The 21,168-nt window shown below is 37.6% G+C and overlaps 1 protein-coding gene across 2 annotated transcripts; it reads left to right on the plus strand.

The window, feature by feature from the left end:
* On the plus strand, positions 1-20,827 carry LOC145780493 (FERM domain-containing protein 8-like). 2 transcript variants are annotated; one of them, XM_082592108.1, is made up of 11 exons: positions 1-209; positions 1,103-1,204; positions 1,634-1,753; positions 9,244-9,343; positions 9,531-9,707; positions 10,891-11,026; positions 11,573-11,728; positions 13,960-14,056; positions 14,933-15,070; positions 17,508-17,529; positions 19,039-19,149. In XM_082592108.1, the coding sequence occupies exons 1-10, from the start codon at positions 35-37 to the stop codon at positions 17,516-17,518; spliced, it is 1,212 nt and encodes a 403-aa protein (XP_082448234.1). In that variant the 5' UTR covers positions 1-34; the 3' UTR covers positions 17,519-17,529; positions 19,039-19,149. The 2 variants fall into 2 exon arrangements, with proteins under 2 accessions (XP_082448234.1, XP_082448233.1); XM_082592107.1 differs by lacking the exon at positions 17,508-17,529 and having other exon boundaries at positions 19,039-20,827.
* Positions 20,828-21,168: the final 341 nt, after the last annotated feature.

The following is a 21,168-nucleotide window of genomic DNA, read 5'->3' on the forward strand; positions in this document are numbered from 1 at the left end:
TGCAAACGATGTTTTAAGATTTTTTGTTAACAATATGTCTGTCACTGTTGTTATATACCTGTCTGATAACAGTGGACAGCAGTTTGTTATACCAAATGGAAAAAGTACCACCACATCACAGTATCTTCAGCTTATGATTGCAACTTTAAAACTTCCAGATACATTGGCAAAGAAATGTTTTGCACTATGGCTGAAGTCTCCACTTTTAGGTATGTTAATGATGGGTCTGCTACTATTCGGTGAGTCCGATTCGGTGAGTTCCTAACCTCTAAACCTAAAACGGCAATGATAATTAGGCTACGGTACCCAATAATTTAAAAAAAAAAATTGAAAAAATCCCCCGTTAAGGGATCGGACTCACCAAAACGGGCCATTCCGGTTAATGATATAGAATAAGAATCGTAATGTATTGGTCAATATTACTGGCAAGTTATGTTTTTCTGCAACAGTTATTGTTTTCTTAGTTTGTGACCACAGTTATTAGAAACAAAATTATGATTTCCTTTGTCTCTCAGTATTTGTTTACAACTGTTTTGAATTCATTATTTTTATATTTTATTTCAATGCTGTGACGAGCTGCTTTACCAGTTGCAGACATTTACCCTTCTCAATTGAACATTTGGTTACAAAGATTTATAATTCCAAGATAACGCATTGTTGACAATTTCTTTATTTGCCACATATGTTTTATGCTGTACCATAAAAGTGAAGTGCTGTGCTGCTTTAGTTTACAAAACACGCTGCTTTATATTTGTTTATTTCTTAGTGTCTTGAGATCTGAAATGAGAATCATAAGTGCAGTAGGCCTATTGTAGTTTTGAAGGTAAAAATAGGCAATGGTCTGTGTTTTTGACTTAAAATTGATGTCTACCACCTCTCTTTTGCTTTCTTAACTGTTCTTTCTTTTTTGTAAACCTCACCACAGTTAACAATCCATGTATGGTTTGATTGGGCAACCACTTTGTGAAATGCTATTGCTAAGTAATCCGATCATTTCTCTTATAGTTTATTGGTTGTGTTTTTATACTATAGGTACTTTATTTAACCATCACATTACTCTTTGTTTTAAATTGATATGTTTGATGTTTTGTTGCTTTTGCAGATGTTCAATTAAAACCCCATCACATACCCTTCAGAATGGTAAAACAATGGCCAATGTTGATAGATCGTTATTCAATGGGGAGTGAAGTAGAAAGAAATCAAGGTAATGTGAAACTATACATGTCTTGTTATTGTGGGATAAGGGTCATTATTATTTATGAACTGTTGAAATCTAATTTTAAAAAAGCGTATGCATGCAATGCAATGATTAGGATACTAACTAACTAGCCTACTGATGCAGTAGGTCTATGGTATGTACGGTACAATTCAAACTTTTCTTAAAAATGAAAGATAAAACTTTTCAAAAGAACTGTTATTTATATACTGATTTTTTTTGTGCTATTTTTTACATTGCAGGATAGAAATTATATTTAAAAATAGATAATCTAGTTATTTGACATTAGAAATAAATGTTTAGTCGATGTTCAGTCAAATGTTCAGTTGAAGTTTAGTTGAATCTTTAGTTGAAGCGATTTGTTAGATTGGCACCATTTCTTCAGGTTTCTTAATAATGTACAAACTTTGCTTATAGATGAACCTGCCTTGATCTTTCGAAGAAGTGCTTTTCTCACAAAAGAAGAGGAGTGTCAGATTACCAATGAAGCCATTCTTAACATTTTGTTGATGGAAGCAAGACACAACATACAGCAAGGCAAGTGAAAAGTCAAGCAAATTAATTAAATGCTTTTTAATAAACTTTTGGACAAAACGTTTCCTTTAAAGTGCCCCTGACAGGTTGGATCCAAGTATAGTAACTTTTTAAAGCATTTCCTTGCGCAGAATCATACTTAGCGAACTTTTTAACCTTAACCTCGTAGCTCGACTGGTTAGGGCGTAATTTACATCAAACGACGGCTCCGCAGCGCCACCACAGGCGAAACTCTATATTTCACTGCTCTGGGACGACTTTGGTGGTATTACGTCATTGTAAGTCGGCGTTCTTAGCGACGGATGAAACATACGTTTCCTAGATGTGATTGCTGGATCACAGTTTAGTCGGAGTTGGTACAAGCGGTTGCTTTTTTCAAAGATCTGTTGTTTTTTACAGTTTAATAAAACTGTACTGGATACGTTCCTACAAAACCTAAAATATACTTGAAGTGAAAAATGAAGAAATTGTACGAATCATCATTCATATTTAATTCATCATCACTATTCATAATAAATAAAAGTTCTCTCTCTCTCTCATAATGTGCCCTCAGTACGTACATAGCAGAGTCTATACATGTAAAAGCCTAGTTTACCTGTACAAGGGTACATTTTTGTAAACGTTGTTGTTTAGAAGTGTTGAAATCATCATCAGCAACTGGTTGCATCTTTGCTGTTATAGATGGTAGCCTATGGCAGATTCCTTCAAAATGTAAAGTTTGCTCAAGCCCATTTTTACTTGAGTAGTATTAACAAAATCGTCTTCAGTGAAGTGAAGAGAACAGATATGACTAGTTTTGTATGGCCCATCCTACTTTCGAACACTTGAAGAAAACTTCTACCATTTTCTTCTCAGCACCTTGTTTTGTGGGAAAGCGTAAAAAGAAACCACACAGTCTTTGTCACTGACACTGTCACATATTTATTTATTATTTATTTGCGTCAGACAAAGCTGTCCACATCGAAAACAAAACAACGAAATACTGTAATACACAAACTGAAAATGCACAAAGATCACAGAGAGCCACCTTGGATGCCGTCGGTTTAAAAGCTCACTAAATAGGCTATCTACTGTCACAAATTTACATATAATGAGCGTTGGAAGAATTGAAAGCATTCAGAACGATAAAAATAATCAGATGACATCATATCTGATATAAAGCGATTTGAGGAGTGTATGCAATCGGTTAATAAGTTACAAAAACATGTTTTTTCCTCAATAAAGCATCAAACGTAGTTACATTATTCATTACTTGATATTCACGGGCACTGACCTAACGAGGCAAATTGTGCAATACAGTATTCTGAAAGAGTCATTGTAAGCAACACGTAATCGTTTTATACTAGATCTGAACTTGTTCCACAACTGGGATAAGTAAAACGACATACAATAAGAACGAAATAAACTGTTTTTTACAGCGGGTGAGCATTTAGAAAAATTGAGATTTTGCATTATTTGCAGCACAGTACTGAGAGCGTACTTGCCTTGAAATATAATTTTCATATGAGAACTATCAATAAATACACCCAGATATTTTACAGAGTCTGTGAACACAATTTCAGATTTACCTAGATGTAGCAGAGGAGCACGTAAAAGATAAAAGTTTTTTGGGGAGAATAACATACCAAATGACTTTTTAGAATTGTAAGTAATTTCATGTTCAACAGCATACTTGTGGCAAACATCTAACAAATTTTGTAAGCCACACAAACTAGGCGAGATGCAGCAAATGTCATCAGAAAACATAATATGATTTAGACAAGAGTTGCTAACATAACAACCAACTTTAGTTTTATTGAGATAAGAAAGCTGATCAATATATATACGGCAAAAAGATATGGGCTTAACACCCCACCTTGTCAGACTCCGCTGGACACAGTAAATGATTGGCACAGGTGACCTTCCCACCTCACTTGCATGGTTTTTTTACTATAAAGGCACAAAGGTCACCAGTATTCCAATAAGCGAACAAAATAGATAGGCAGTAGGCACGTTACGTGTGATAAGCGTTTTAAACAATAAATGATGATTGACTTTGTCGAAGGCTTTTGAAACATCCAAAAAGACAGAATATACAGGAGTGTCATGACTGATATAAGGGGTCTGCTACTATTCGACGAGTCCGATTCGGCGAGTCCGATTCGACTAGTCCGATTCGGCGAGTTCCCTATTCGGCGAGAGCCTTTTTCGCCGAGTGCCCTATTCGGCGAGTTTTTGAAATTTGTTAAAGGAAATTATCGGATGCCGTAGCCCAGTTATCCCGACCAGCAAAAATTGCCGTTTTTACATCGTTTTAACGTCGCTAAATGTTGAAATCGTGTAGAAAAGAGAACTTTGCTGACTAGGATACGTTGAAGCTGAGAAACATTCACAGAAGCCTTTCGAATTGTTCCAAGAACCCATTTAGCATAACATTTCATTTGTACATTGATTCAACGTCTGAATACATTATCTTAAAAATGCAACGTATCGTAGGGCTTCTGTGAATGTTTTTCAGTTTCAACGTATCCTAGTCAGCAAAGTTCTCTTTTCTACACGATTTCAACGTTTAGCGACGTTAAAACGATAGGCCACACATTTGGTTAGCCTTTTTATTCTGTTACTACAATGTAAAAATAAACTGTTAGGCTAACTGGGTTCTTGGAACAAATTTTCGCTGGTAGGGATAACTAGGCTACGGTACCCGATAATTTCCTTTCAATCTAAGCTGTAGGTCACACATTTGTTGATCCAAACTAATCATTTTAACTATTCAAAAGTACTAACTTATAGACATAAACATGATTTTTTTTGTAACATTGTCTTTGTTTTATTTTCCCTTGATATCTTAAATTTTTCTGAAGGTGTTGCGACCGTGCCAAATTTCTTTCAACTCAATAACTTACTTCGGTCACAAGCACGTTTTAACTTCGCGTTTTGTCGCTTCTACCTTTTTCTCGACCTTTGCTATGTTGACGTGTATTGTTTTTGATATGATGGTCAAAAATAAAAATAACTGAACTGACATGACGAATTTTAATTTAATAGTTCAAACATTTTATTTTTATTCCTTTCTGCACGATTTCAACGTTTAGCGATGTTAAAACGATGTAAAAACGGCAATTGTAATTAGGCTACGGTACCCGATAATTTCATTTTAAAAATTTCAAAAACTCGCCGAATAGGGCACTCGCCGAAAAAGGCTCTCGCCGAATAGGGAACTCGCCGAATCGGACTAGTCGAATCGGACTCGCCGAATCGGACTCGCCGAAACGGGCCATTCCGGATATAAGAGGACACTGGTTGTTTTATTAAAAAACACTCATTTCAGTACTATGACCAGACTTAAACCCAAATTGATTGTCACTGGTATTCCAGAAAGGCAATAGATGATTCACATAAAACGTTCAAACAGTTTTGAGATTACTGTGGCTAGAGCAATAAGTCTATAGTTACCTGAATCTTGAATGTCGCCATTCAAATTCTTTACAATCGGGACTAAGACAGTGTTCAAGCAAGAATTTGGTACAGTGCCATGACTAAGACACATATTAAAAAGTACACTAATATAAAAACAAATAATCAGCATAAACAATATGTTCAGCTGAAATTTTGTCAGCACCAGCAGCGCGGTTTATGGCAGTTTGACAAGCAAGGAACCAATTGTGTCCATGTTGCAACAAAAGTTGTAATATTTATATATCCCTAGAAGAAATACATGAGTTAACAAATTCTTTTTCAGTGTTGGTTTTGCTAGAATTTAGCAAGGAGCTGTAATGATGTTTTCACATCTCAGCAATTGCTTCAGGACCTTGTGCTCCACCAACATTTACAGGAAGAGAACTCTTTTTGCAAGTAGACTTTTTTACTTTCTGCCAAAATGACTTATGTGAGCTGTCCAAGTTGAGTGCTGAGGCAAGCACATTTGCTCTATGTTGTTCAGAGGCATGATTACAACGGCGAAAGGCTTTTTTAAACTCCTTTCGTTTGCTCTGCATCAACTCATATAGGTAACCATTTCACTGTTTCCCATTTTTCAGCTACATGATGTAACTTTCTCTGGCAGTAGCATGAGCTTGCTTAACATGATTATTCCAAGCAGGAACAGAAAATATGTTACATTTCTTCTTTACACCAACAAAGATTTTATCAGAAGCTGCTTTGAGAGCATCAGTTATAATATAATACAAAGAGTCTATTGAGGCAACATGAGAAGCATCTGAACAATCAGAAGTATTGCATTTAATACTTTCAGTTGGCAAGAAAATTTTGGATAGATATTTTTAAATACAACAATACACATGAACAGCAATTTTTAAGCATTGCCTCAACCATAAATTAAAGGTAGCCTACTGTTTGTGAGATACTGTTGTTACACTGCAAATGGCTATAGCCAGATTAGGACAAATAAAAAAGTATCAAAATTGTAGCCCTATGAAACTGCAATTTCAATTGAATTGAGATGCTGTTTGATAAAAATAAACTCAACCTATTTGATCAAAACCTGGTAGTAATAGTAAGTTCACTTTTCTATTTCGGTAATTCTTAATTTGCACATGCTTTAGACCAACAGAGCCCCACACATTCACGTTTTGCAGTAGCCGTACTATACCTAACCAAGTCACCAGTCACCACAGATTGTATCCTTCCAGCTTACGGTGACGTCACAGCGATGTTGCCGTTTTTATTTTCGCAATAGAATGAGTGTCAGATTCGCCGATGTCAACGAAAGTTTGCAAGCGTGTAACTTAGTAGCCTGTTGATATTTTTTACAATTTTCTGGTCAGGGAAGTTTGTTAGTGTCACCTTTTTGGTATCTTAGGTAAATTTCGCAAATTTATTTACCTGTCAGGGGCACTTTAAGTCATCATGACCGTTGCTATGATTCTCATGTTCTTTTCTGCCATCGGTCTCAACCCTGTACAAATTGTTGTTAAAGTTTTGTTATATATTTGCACTTCTTGATTCTAAATGAGAGAACCCTCCCTTTGTATTTACTTAATGTCAAACTAACATCATTTGCCATATTTACATCGTATCAACGTTTGGTGACGTAGACAGACAATGAACTAATATATATTAACAACACATCCGGCAATGTTTGTATTTCGTATTAATATGTTACAATGCTGTAGCAATCAATTAATGATGTTATATACCTCGGTAATAATATATTGATTTGTTTATTAGTTTAAGCTGGTTCTCACCACCCTTATGATGCCATATTTTAGACTAATTGTCAATATGAATAGGATATCCTTTTCACAACTGGAGCTCCTGATCATACACAACAATATCTGTAATATTTACGCCACCTGTACCACAGCAGCCCACAAAAAAAACGGTGAAATTGAGAACAATTAACCCTGGCATTGTTTATGCTGACCTCAAATTCATGTTGTCTCGAATTCGATATCTCTTGTAAATTTACTGTGCATACCGCAAGTGACAATGAGCAATATCAGTCAGTGATCCTTAACCCATATCATCCTGAAGTCTTATTTTTTTTCGATATCTTGTTTGCACCTTAGTTTTAGGGTAAGTTGAACAGATTCGGCCGAATTTTTGCACACTTTTGTGTTTGACCGGAAATAAGGCCAGTTTTATGTGCGTCAGTTTAAACTGACGCTAGGAAGATATAGTTGCAAAATTTCTCGGATTTTTTTTCTGCCTGACACGTTATTCATCAAAATGCAAAAGTATTAGAAAGAGCATGAAGTCAAAAATCACACACATTACACTCGAAGTCAGTGTTAATTTGCAACAAATCTAAGCTATCCAAGCACCAGTTCATGTTCAATGACCATTCAAAATGGTAGGCTTTGAAGCATTGCGGATGAAGAGCAACATTGCAAATTTCACAGTAAAATAAAGATAATCCAGTGCTTCCTCGTTTTGCACAGCGACGCTGTTTCCCCTTCACTATCCAATGGTCACCAGAGCTTTGTTTCACATGCTTTCGAAGAGTTGCTCGTGCTCCAGGACATAGGGTAAGTGGAAGTTCCTTCCTATGAAGGTGATACGCTTCCACAATTGCTCTTCTAAAGCCAAGCGCATCCATCCGCCTCTCTCCACTGTCCAACTTGCGAAGCCGGTATAAGTGAGACGCATTGTTAACTGCGAAATCAACACAAAAACGGAACAGAGGTGCAATATGATAATTTGATCCAGACTGAGAAGGCAAAGACTGTGATAAGTGGGCAACCGCTGCAGCACCAAGACCTAAGCCAATGTCTGCATATTCATTCAGCTACGAATCTTTTCGTGAATAGGGTCGAAATTGGATGCAGTAGCCCAAAGGATTGGCAAGAACCCATAACTTGTATCCAAATTTAATTGGTTTTCTAATATACTGCTTGGCTCCATGTCTGCCAAAGTATGGGACCATGGATTCATCCACACTGTAGGATGAACCAGCAGTTTACAGAACTGCCATTAGAAGTACCAGTAGGCCTACTATTCAATTGGTTATAAAAATGTTAGCTTGCCAGGCCTATCAGCTAGCAAGAACAAATAGCATTGTGGTATTGGAAACCTGCACATAGAAAAACCAGGGCATGTCTGTCATCATTAGGCCTATCTGACAGCTGATCAGTTTGTTTTGGCACAGGTGCTACTACCAGTATCACATTCAATACCAGCATGACTAGATCATACCTAGCCTTCTAGTTACTTACTGAAGTCATTATACTTTGCTACTTCAGGCTCATAATTAACTTAAATCTGATACTGAATAGGTGTAGGTAGGGCCGTAGCCAGACCGCAGAGCAAGGGGGGCCAACTTTTTTTTAAGGGGGGCTGAAAAAATTTAAATGGGCTAAATCATTATAATGGTAGCTGTTACTCGAGAATGTTGGGATTTTGCCAGGAGGGGGGCGAATTTTTTTCAGGGTGGGGGGGCGAGGCCCCCTGGCCTCCGGCTGGCTACGGGCCTGGGTGTAGGGTCATTTAAAAACACAACTGAACTAATTTAAAACCGACAGTTTGAAGAACTCCAGGATTGCTTCAACAGCACAAAACTGCTATTTACATTGAAAAAAGCATTCATATCTTCCTAGCGTCAGTTTAAACTGACGGAAGCAGATCGGATGTCAGGAGTCAGTCAAACGACCTTTTTCTGCAACTGCAACTTATTTTGACTGCCGAAGAACCAATTTACCGCGGAAACAATTTTGGAAATTTTTGATTGTCAAATGCGCCCACTAGTGGAAAATATATTTAAAAAAAAAAAAGGATTTTTTAGTTATTTTTATTAATAAAATTATATTATGCAATGTCAAAAACATTTCAAAGCGTTTTTTGTGTAGATAGTTCTCTCTTGAGCCGCTGGAAACAGTATTTTGACCTATATGATGTTTTATGTATGAGTGACGTTATTTTTCCTAGCGTCAGTTTAAACTGACGCTAGGAAGATATGGGTTAAATTATGCCAGTCATGGTACTGGTACTAGCATGAAGTAATGTTGGAATAAAATGCCTCATGGATTGATCTTGATTATTAACATCAATTTCAGGCGTCTATCCATGTGATCCCGAAGATGTTGAGCAGTTAGGCGCTCTTATGTGTCTCAGCATTGAGGAGAAAGAGAAACAAGACATGAAAGGAGTCGTCAAGTACTAATATTGCTTTTATACTGCGTCTAGTTCAACTAACTTTGCTGTATATTGTTCACAGAAGAAAATCATTAATTCGCAAAAGTTTATCACAGAGCTTTCTCCACACAAGTATAGGATAGAAGATAATCAATATGAAAGAAAAAAAATATCAAGTTTTGATTCTTGCAATCTTGTTTTTTTTCAGGGAGAATCTTCCTACTCTTGTTCCAAGTCATCTAGCAAAAGCCAAAAGAACGTTCCTCACTCGTCAACAGTCCATGGAGGAGCGAGTCCTGCGCTGTGTCAAGAAGGTTTCTGCAGAGGATTCCATTAATTGCATCTTGGAGTCCATGAAGATCTGTTGGCAACTTCCTTATTATGGGTAGGCACATTGGACCTTTTTGTAGCCAACAAATCATTTTTTTCAAGTCAAGCCAATGTGTAAAAACAATGATTTACTTGCTGGATAAAGGGGGTTTTTCTCACCTTGTTTATCAAATTTGCTAGGTGCAATAAATTACATCTGTAAATGGGTTATTAAACGACTGAACAATTCTCGTAACACTCAAAGCTTTCGTCTGTTGCTTGGTGGAGTTGTGAAAAGCCCGCTCGCTTACAGTTTGTAAGTACGAATGAGTTGAATGTTGAATCAATGTAAAAAGGACGTAGTTTGCGGTCTGGAAAGCACCAATAAATTGCTTTTACTTCTGAAGCACATGGTTTGCTGCTCCCATAGGCAATCAAGTTTATTTTCGTCCGTTGCTTTCTTTATGCTTTGCGTGGCGTTGTCTAAAACATCCTATGAGACCTATAACATGTTGACGGCTACCCTGTTCGTTGTAACGAGCATTGCCTTTGGCGTCCGATTCATAAAGTTCAAAGTCATTTTTTTTGTGTAACTCCATTTAGAAAAAACTGGTTTCAAAAACGCTTTGTTGGTAGTTAGCTCATACGCAGCTTGCAGAGACGTGGTGGCTAATTACAGCACCGTCGTTTACACTTGCGCAATATTATTGTTTTTGAACGTCAAGTGAACACGAAAGTTGGGTTTTTTAAATGAGAAAACACTGTAGTATTTTTGTTTTCAATTTTCCGGATTTTTAATGAAAACGGGAAAAGCCAACTTTATCCCAACAAAAAATCAGGGTTTACACACACTCAATTCAATGGCTGATGAATGGCAAAGACAATTAAGCGAAAATACATGCAAGCTCCTTTATTCATATTTCGCAAAGCAACTGCTTAAAAAACTCAAAGCGTTTACATATTTGTAGTGACGATACTACACTTTTTCGATTGCGAAAACCATAAAGGAAACTTTTGCAATGTATTTTTAACTGGATAGTGGATAGGCTACCGCAACAATATTATTTAGAAATACCAGAAATTTATGAACGCAAACCCGGAAGTATCTTATTCACCTAGAAAAAATATGCTCGTGTAAAATTTATTGAATGAAAAAATCAATTACGCTATTTCATCAATGTTTTACACCCAACTTCTTGGTTTTCTCAAATTGTATCAGACGACTGATTTCATTACGCATATTTCTCCCTTGATTTCAGGAGCGTTGTGTTTCCTGGTTTTGTAGAGAAGGCACATAACAACTCCCTCGCGTCATGGTTCACCGCCCGCTCACAGTTGCCCGTCAAGGTGGCCATCAACACCAGCGGGGTGTGGGTGATAGACTTTGATAAAAAGGTAAACCATGCTTTCAGAGTATTCTTTTGTAGCAGCATTCGTATGATTGTTTTGAAAAGTAATTTGTGTGAAAACGTTTACCCTTGGCAGTGCTTTTTCTGATAGTGTTTCATGGTCGCTTGACATTCCTTACTACCAGCCAGTAACTCCTATTTTTTACATTTATTCAATGTCTGTGGACAGTGAATCAACGTATAAAAGGATCGATTGGGTGGTTGGGATGTTGCGGTGCGTTATATATCTTCAAACTTTGAAATTTAAGAAGGTAGAGTGAATGCGTAATATAAGTTAAACTTGTGTGTTTAACAAAACCATGAGATTTGCCGTTTTGCCTTGTCGTCAATACAGCCACTCCACACCATTTGTGTATACCCCTCAATTTTACATCAAACTTCAGATGATGAAAAGCAAACGGCAATAGAGATATTGTCACCTTATTTTGGCTTTGTTTATTAAATTGCAAAACATTTGTCGTTTTTGTCGTTTTTGCCTTTGCAATCAAGCGCTGATGTTGACTTTGGTCTCAGAAAACCATCAAATTTTTAGCATGTTTTGATTGGCTTGTTGTACGACGAGTTCAACTGGGAAATGACTGAAGCCGAACCGAGCAACGACGAAGGAACTGACATGCCGAGTCTGTTTCTCGAATTTGATGACGAAAAGACAAAAACGGACAAGATGCTGCAGATTGTGTCAAAGCAGGTAACACAAGGAGTCACTTTTTTTACAGCAAAAAAGCGTAAGGACCCAGACAGCAAAATCCGTCATTTTTACATTGATTCAACGTCTGCAGACATTGAGTTTATGTAAAAATTTGGCTGTCTGGGGATTTTGTTTTAGTACTGAATAGTTACCCCAGCTAGGAATCTTGTTCATTTTTGTATTGATTTAACATTCATAAACGTTGGATCAATGTGTGAACGCGCAATTTCGCTCGCTGTGACGATTTTCCGCTCTGCCAAGGACACAAAAAGAATAGCCCACACTTGACCTTGCTTGGTGCTTCTCGATATTTGCATTATATATCAACTGGATTGCTCCGATCTTTCATGCCTGAAGCGAAGCGTATCTAAGTTCATTCGAGTTTATTGTGCTTAACATGCATTTCCCAAGTACTTTCCGGAGTACTGTGTTATGATCCATCAGGAAATGTGCTTATTGAAAGTGCTTATTTACTCATTGTTTGTAGACGTTGAAAAGATGTAAAGAGCGGTGAATGGTTACGTTTGCTACTTTTAAGCTTAAACGACTTTAATGTTAATTCGAAATCATTGAAGATTCACTATATTTTTTAGATTTATCATCATTTGTAGACTTGAGTTTAGCTCTGAATCATTTTATGAGGGTTTTTTTTAATCTCATAATCTCTCTCAATAGTCTCAATATTGATTCAGTAATGCTTAATTTATTTGCAATATTTCGTATAAATTACCTTGACCTCACTGTTACGGCCAATCTCTATGCCAGTGGTTCCCAAACTGTGGTACGCGTACCACTAGTGGTACGCGAAGGTCTTTCAGATGGTACGCGAGAAACTCACTGAAGTTGACACGTGGATGTCCATGGTTGACAGCAGTTAAAATAAAATAATACAATTTGCGATTTTGCGCAAACTTTCTGATTACTCAATGTGCATTATTGTGTCATAATTAATTTTATTCGTAGGAGATTCAAGTATTTATTACGCAACATGTAGGTCAGTGGCTTTTAAACTTTTCGTTTCGACGTTTTTAAAAAAATTGTTGGACTTGCAACGCACTCAGCGTCAGCGATAGAAATTTCAGTCATTTTTATTTATTTGTGTCTCTGTAGCCTTTATTTGTCGCGCGACGAAATGAATTTAGAATTGCGCTATGTGATTGTTAAGCCATAAGCATTTGCAACAGTTTCGTAATGATGAGTTCTCATGCGCATGTCAGGCAATAACAATATCTGTGAGCGCTTTATCATGCAATGGAGCTTAGATACGAAGCAGAATCATTGTGCGACGCTCTTAAAAATTGAAACTACGCACCAACAGCGTGGCAACGTACAGTTTGAGAACCTCTGACCAGGGTTGTTTAACAGAAAAGCCAAAACTTTTCAGTGTTCAATGTTGCTACTGATAGTAGCAGCAGTAGTGCACCCTATTTATTGGTCTTCTACTAATTCGACAGCTCAACAGCTTACTGTAATTATATTTAGACTAATATTAAAATCTTTTAGTCTTGAAGCGCTGTGCTAATATTTGTTAAAATTTTCTTGCCTTTTATTGTATATTTTTGAGATTTTTTGGTTGTAGCGGTTGGTGGTACGCGAGCACTGTATGAAACTGCTAAATGGTACGCGAATAGAAAAAGTTTGGGAACCACTGCTCTATGCAAATCAAACGTCATATAAAACCGTTCAGGTCTACTGAATCTTACGTCATGGAATTTTTCCTAAAAATGAGCCAAAATTGCACCATCGTTCGTAAGACTTGTGTCAAACCTGTTTAAACATGAAATATTGCATCATCACCTTTGAACACCTGTTTGAATTGCGTGACAATGTCTTTCACTATTACGTCACAGTACTGCGTACGTGAGTTTGAGATATTGATATCTATTCTGGTCATTCGTGAAATGGTTGCTTGAGAGTTAGTCGCACATTTAACTGTTTGCTTAGTGCTTGCTAGCTGGACAAAAATTCCGTCTTTATCCAAGTAATCTGTTCTGTAGTGACAAGTTTTAGTGGTGTACGGCGTTGCATCCAATTTCGACAGCCAGGTGGCTAATTTTACAGAAATACAAATTTGAATAGACGTTTCGAAGGAGTGTTTCTTTTTCGGTCATTACATACAGACGAACGGATTCGGGAATCTTATGTTACAATTTTCCCACGAAGAGATTATGGTTTACCGCTGTGACCACTCACCTCTCAGCAATCATTCAACTTGCTTTGCACACCCTCAGGCCCCGATGATGAACTCGATGATCGAGACGTGCGTTGTGATGTTGCGTGAAAAGGAACAAATCGATCATGCGCAAAACTCCACCGGCTCCGGCGATGGTCAGTATCTTCTTAGGGGATTAACCGACATTCACTGCGTTGAACTGTTTGGTTTTGTAAATTGTCAACATATTAGATTTGGCTTTTTAATGAAATTTATTGATTGAAGTCGTCTTGAGTAAAAAAGAAATCAATTTGTTTTATGTTAATTAATAATCATTACAAATGATAAGAGATGCACTTTCAACAATCCTAACCTTTACTTAGTATCAACAGCTTTGTTTACGCAACACAACTACCAATTAATACCGGTAGTGTGGCAGACCTTGCATTGGACCCAAATTACTTCACGCTCATTTCTTTGATTGTCATTTGTAGGAAGATCCAGCGCCGAAATATAATTGCACGCTTGCAATAGTTGATAAGTTTTACATCTTTTTAGCTTCTCTTAGAGAAGGTGTTTGTAGCCAATTTCAGCCACTGTCTGAAACAACTATTTTCCTCAAATCTTAGTAAATCTACGAAGTCCTTTGCCTATGATAAATCCTGTGAATCTGTGGAAAGTAAGAGTTGGCTCATCATGCACTTAGCAAATCTGTATTTGCATTGAATTAATGTGTGAAGAACTTTAAATGTTGTAGTGATGTAAAAACAATACAGAGTACAGAAAAATATAAAATTAGAACGTCGTCTCTCAATGTGACAATGCTCTTATGTAACCTATAACTGATTCACAACGGTACAGCGTTGAATCGACACGGAAACACGCGCACCTACTAGTTGGGAAGCAACCCAGACAGAAATCAACCGTTTTTTACATTGATTTAACGTTTGCAGACGTTGAATAAATGCAAAAACAGTTGATTTGCTATCTGGAAAGTGTATGATGCTTATTTCCTTGCAATCCCCCTCATTGTGGTTACTGTATTTCTCCAGAGAGCAATGGTATCAAAGGGAAGGCGAGTGTGCCACAGAGCAGCGGCAGCACCCTTGTGCGGCCTCTGTTTGAAAGGCAAAACTCTGTCACTTGCAACCGACCGGAAAAGCTCAATCTGACGAAGATGACGGACTCAGGTAAACCAGCTAGCTAAAGTTGACATTTTTATATTGTTTTAACTTTGCCAAACTTTGAAACGATATAAAAGAAGCAACTTTTTTCAGTCGGGAAAGCACTTTACTTTGGCATGCACCATCCGATACAGCAAATCAGTCGTTTTTTACATGGATTCAACGTCTGCAGACGTTCAATCTCTGTAAGATGCTGTTGATTTCTGAGATTCTTCAGACTTTCAACGACTTCCTTATTTTCATTATCTTCATCCGGAATATTATTTATTCGAATAATCTTGCTCACTTTGACATCATCTGTCTCTTTTCCGGCATATTGAATGCTTTCCTGTGTATTCTCTCACTGCTGTTATGAAAGGAACTTATCTGCGAAACAGTCACAACCTTCATACATCAGCGTTTCCTCGCTCAATCTTCGATTTCATTAATTCTAGCGGTTAGCGATGGCGTAGATACTGCCCCAACGTACATTGTCGGGGGAACAACTGCAGACACCAATCCAAACGTCCCTTTGTTAAAGTCAGATGAAAGGTGACAACAAAACAACGTTTGATAATGATTCAATGTCTATAAACGTTGAATGGTGGTAAAAAGTTTGCGATTTGCGCTGGTGGAGAGACATGAAGCAGGCGAACTCTCATCTGCAAAAATAACGATCATGCAGCTAATATTTGATTTAGCTTTTTCATGCATGGTCCGGGCATTGATGGTTGTCATTACTAAAATGAACGCGTTTGAGGTCCGGAATGACAGTTGAGGTAAATGAGGTAATGGTCTATTAAAGCAGCAATGGGGTGAAACAAAGACTTGCGGTGACACGGTGATGGGCTGAGACGGTTGTCTAGGAAGTTACTGACTCGATCAGAACACGAACCACATTGGGTCGCTACAAACGTTCCATTCTGAATGAACTTCGTGTGATATGTTAAAGATCAGTTTGCTGTCTCGGTTAAACACTGATTTTTGTTGGGCTATGGTATATACAATCTTTGGCTATGGTACATGCAATCTTTCATTTTTGAAGAATTTTTCGAAACAAGTTCAGACTATCATCAAGTTATCGTTTACAGCAACACAATGTTACGGGAATCAGAATAAGTTTATTTGTCATATAACACAAACATAAGAATAATAAGAGATATCCCACTGTTATGTGCCACATGACGAGGAGACAGCGAAAAGACCATTGGTCATCGAGTCAGCTGCCACCTCATGATAAATGATGAAAATAACATACACATTGAATATGGTTTATTAACATAATGGGACATGAAAATATAAAAGTTGTTATTTTTTTGATCAGATATATGATAGCGCAAACATTGTCTTCGTTGTTTCAAACATTCGCCTTCGATTTCCTCCATCACTTATCACAGCCACAAGCAAGCATTTGAAATGTACTCGTTGAGTAGATAACGATCGTAACATGATATGTTATGTTCGATATAGGACAGAAATAGCCTAGTAAATGTTAAAGCGAATGTTGTCAGTTGATTTTCTCCCAACCTCATTAAATTATTGTGTGGCAGGCAACAAGTCATTTCTTTTACACATTAAATTCAACGTCTATAGGCACTGAAGTAATGTAAAGAAATGTGTTGATGGCTCGGCTGCGAAGGCCGTGAGTCAAGTGAATGGTTTTGCGACGAGTTTAACCTTAAACAGACATAGCTCAGCAACAATACGACATTTAACAATATAACGCAAAAATAAAATACAACAGATAGATAGATGTTTATTGGCTGCTGCGAAAACGATGTGCAATAAATCAAAACACAATGTACAGTAAAACTGTTGAATAGATTAGTACAGTGAAAAAGAAAATGATGATAGCATCACAGCAGCGGAAGGCTGCAAAGTGACCGTTCAAGGTTTTCAAGTCAAGCAGCCACCCCTTAACTCATCAATGATAATTACAATTGGCTAATTGAGACAAAGAAATAATAATAAATAAACAACGTTTTCGACTATACAACGGCTGAAAAGGACTGTATGTATAGTCGAAAACGTTCGCTTTATTTTATTTTTGTCTTACAATGTTAAATGTCGTATTGTTGCTGAGCTGCTCTGTTATGGCTGAAAAAAGTAACCTCTCTGCCCAAGTTATACTTCAACTCTGTCGTTAGAAAAACAATTTTTGCAAGACAGTTGTCTAAAATTAATAAAAGTTTTTATTTTAACGATCTCGTGAGAAACTTTCATTCGTGCCTTTTAGGCTTAATTCTCAGTGAACGACCCAACAAGCGAAGTTGTTCTTTTTTCCATTGAGTCAATGTCTGCAGACGTTGAATCAATGGAAAAATTACGGATTTTGCTGTCTGGGTACGTGTTCACAAATGCTGCTACTGGTGTAATGTCAATCGAACACTTTGAAGTACGGTATTGATTTGACGGGTAATACATAATTTCATCTTAAGTTAAAAGTAATGTCGTTTCTCACCAGACGACAAATAGCAACCAGAAAGGTAAGATCTGGCCCGTGTGGTGGCGCTTTTAGCCGAAAGTAACAAACTTGTCACGTGATTGGCTCGGTGGCATTTGTCTGCGGTTAAAATTGGACTCTTTTTGAGCATGAAAAGAGTCCAATGTTAGCGATTCATACGCACGTTCGTATTAACAAGTTTGACGGAGCCATTTGCTTGGGTTTCATCCGACCAAAAGACGTTGCAATCATGTAAAACTCTTGGTATTTTTGGCTGGGTGAGTATCGCTTGTCTCACGTTTTTAGAGTTTACAGGAGCCTGCTTTATTGCGTAATTGTTTTTCCTTGGGATTTTCAAGTCGATTAAATTGCTGTTGGGAATTTTCGATTGGCTTAAAAATCCCAGGAAATTTACACTTTGACTCAGTCGTGACATCCACACTGGGGTTTCACCAAGTGCCTGTTGCATGACAAATTTGTCACCAGCAAACCTCACCATCTTGAATATCAACATAAAATTTATGCAAAGCTGAGTTTAAATAAACGTTATTTTCACACTTTGATTGAAACTACTGTTCAGATAAAGATCACGCGGCCTGTCAGAAAAATATACCGTTTTAGGCAAACATAAGATCAGTGAAATTGGTGTTATTTTTGTGACTACCAATGCGGATAAAATTGCCTCGCTTGTATTTCAGAAGGGCGTTGTTGAAATTGAAACTATTGCTTTGCAAAGCAAACAAACGTCTGCAGACTTCGAACCAATGTGATTTTTTTATTTGAATCAGTATGAATAGCAAAGAGTAGTCTACTAGTCAAGATGCACCTTGTAAGATCGTTATCAACTGTGTACAGCTAGCTATCTTGCAATTTTCTTCCAGGAGCGATGCGTATCGAATAAATAACTCTGGGATTACGTAATCAACGATAACATGACGTCATCGTAAAAAGCTACATGACATTTCAGAGTTAAAACTCGGTGTTTAAAGTTCGAGGTGGTTGAAGCCTCTACAATATTTTAAAGTGGCAAGATTTGGATTGATCGTAAGCTTTCTTGATTGCAAAGCCCCTACAACTACAATCAACGACATGTTTTGAGTTTTTGTCCAAACACTTTTGCGACTGCATGTTAATGTTGCGGTTTGTGGTAGCAAATCCTGCATTGATTTTCACCAGGAAATGTTGATAGTAGTCAACAAAAAGGGTTGGTCACTTTTTCAGCTTTGCAAAATTGATTGTTTTTGCATTGATTCAACGTCTGCAGGCGTTGAATCGATTTAGAAAGAACGGATTTTACGAGCTGGGTTTCTGGCATGCTCACAACTTACTAACCTCACCCACACGATCTTCTGGTAGAAAATCACTTTCGTTTTGCTGCTTCTAACTTTTTAAAATTCAACCTGATCAACTCGTCATTGTTATTTCTATTTTGTGGAGATCCTGTTGCAATTATAAACCTCAAAGAACGTCAGTTTGTCCTGTAGTTATGCAATCGTGATAACATTATGCCGTTTTTAAAGGGACCTTCTTTAAATCTTTTCCTGTTCATCAGATGAGAGCTCTGAAAGCTCTCCTCCGCCTCCCAATGAACATTCACATCCGACCGCTCCCGCTGGTGGTTCGAAGAGGAGTCTTTTCAAGAGACTCGGAAGCAAACACAAGATGTTGACCACACCAGAAGAGCGCGAGTTGTTATGAGTATTTTATAACTCGTTGTTGATTGTATTTCTCTTAACTCCTTTCATATCATGCGCCCCAGCCACCTGTTGCTGCTTGGCAAGCCTTGAATATCCTGGTGAGATAGTAGGCTAACAGGGCTGTGGAGTCGGGTGAAACATATACGACTCCTCGGTTAATAACTCTCCGACTTCACACACGCCAAAATCCCTGACTCCACAGCCCAGGATAGTAACGCGCTTTTTAGTACCATTCTCAGTTTTGTTAAGGTAGTTTTTCACCTGCTTAGAGCTCGAAACATTTGCATATTGCCATCCTATTGAAAGGAAATTGCAAATCATGGCGACCTGTCCTCACAAACCTTGCCAACGTGGCAAGCTTTCTAACTGGTGGCTGATCTGCTTGGCTTAATCGCGGTTAACGTCGCTAGAGCCAAAGTGGAATCAGCTTGCAGTCTGTTTTTACAGGCTCGCACGCATTGGTCGCCATGTCGCAAATCGTTTCAGTCTACTTTCAACCGAAATCAATTGCTTTATATTGAAAGCCCGAACTTTAAAAATGGATTGCAGTTTGAAGATGTTTTTATTTTTATAACAACTCAATATCGAGAGCAATTGTTAAGTGTGAGCGAAAGTTCACCAACAGGCGCTTCTGTTTTACGATACAACTGTGCAATTGACAGGCTTATGTAAGCAATGAAGTTCAGTGATCATATATTGACTTGCGTTGGTGTTATGAATTTGTTCCGCGTTTGATGACGCGCTGTGTACTATGTGACACATCTTTTTGTACTTCGTGTAAATTTCAACTGAGAGTTGACTGGCTATTTGAAATTGATTTCCAGTTCTGCTTAAACATTTTGTTCATGGTTTATTGGATGAATAATTATTATTTCGTTTATAGGTTGCGATAAAGATGCACGTAGAATAGTTGAAGACCTGCGATATTTTTTGCATGCGGTGCTGAACTATTGCCTAATGTTGAAAAGATAACGCCGGTGTGAAAATTATTTTTTTTTAATGTGAATTTTGTTACACCTTTGACAAAGGATGGGGCTTGCTGCACATTTGCAATGCTTTTTTTGGGGGGGGGGAGGAGTTTGTTTTGTCGCAGAAATAGTTAAGTTTGTATCTTCAGTCTCTGCGAGTCACGTCATGGTTTAATCATGTCCTTGTATGTTGGTTGCCAATGAAGGTTAAATATTAAATAACATGATATGCGTTCTTCTGGTGCAAACTAAGCTAAACATCACAAGATGTAGGAGGTGATAATCTGCTCTTATTCCGACGTTTCGTCAATCAGACACGACTGACTTATTCAGGGGGCTAAGACAGGTAGTGACCACCTATGTTTTGCCATGCTAGACAGGTGGTTATTACCTGACCTAGCCCCCTGAAGAAGTCGTGTCTGATTGACAAAAAGCATACACCTTATACAATATACATCTTGTGATAGTAACTAAATTCCTGGTGAACAGCCTCATTAAATGTTTAAGGTGAAATATTATTTTTGTTCTTTCCCTCCCATCTATTTATGTACTCAACTGTATATCGCAATATGCCGATCTCCGAGGCGTCCGTAACGGTGGTGGGTGAAGCTTTCCACCACATAGATTATGTTACGTATTTTGCGTTTGTTCTGCGTCAATAAAATAAACAAGGTTCTCAAAATTGCAAGTAGTTTTATTTTCAGACATACTTTTCCTGAAGCACTAACATGTATTCATGCGCAGTGCGCACATCTGGATAATTGTTTTTGAAGTTTGCCTGGTGGAGTAAACTGCGTCAAATTATTGCCACGATGGATGGAGAGTTAAAAACTTTTTCAAGCGAGAAAAAATGAGTGCACATTAAAGCTACGTGATATTCCCACAGTTTTGAAAAATAAACGCCATGACAGCTTTCACGACCATCAAGCTTAATATTCGTAATGTGATTGCGTTTCTTGGCATAACTATTGGTTTGGAAATTCCACAAACGCTACATAAGTTGTTTTCCGCAAGGTA

The sequence above is a fragment of the Aplidium turbinatum genome, chromosome 12 (assembly GCF_918807975.1).
Source record: "Aplidium turbinatum chromosome 12, kaAplTurb1.1, whole genome shotgun sequence".
NCBI lineage: Eukaryota > Metazoa > Chordata > Ascidiacea > Aplousobranchia > Polyclinidae > Aplidium > Aplidium turbinatum.

Excerpts from the sequence above, each read along its gene's own strand:
- LOC145780493 (XM_082592107.1), top strand. The coding sequence starts at position 35 with ATGTCTGTCACTGTTGTTATATACCTGTCTGATAACAGTGGACAGCAG. Across the intron at positions 9,344-9,530 it reads GACATGAAAGGAGTCGTCAA|GGAGAATCTTCCTACTCTTG; the intron begins GTACTAATATTG and ends GTTTTTTTTCAG. Across the intron at positions 11,729-13,959 it reads TGCAGATTGTGTCAAAGCAG|GCCCCGATGATGAACTCGAT; the intron begins GTAACACAAGGA and ends GCACACCCTCAG.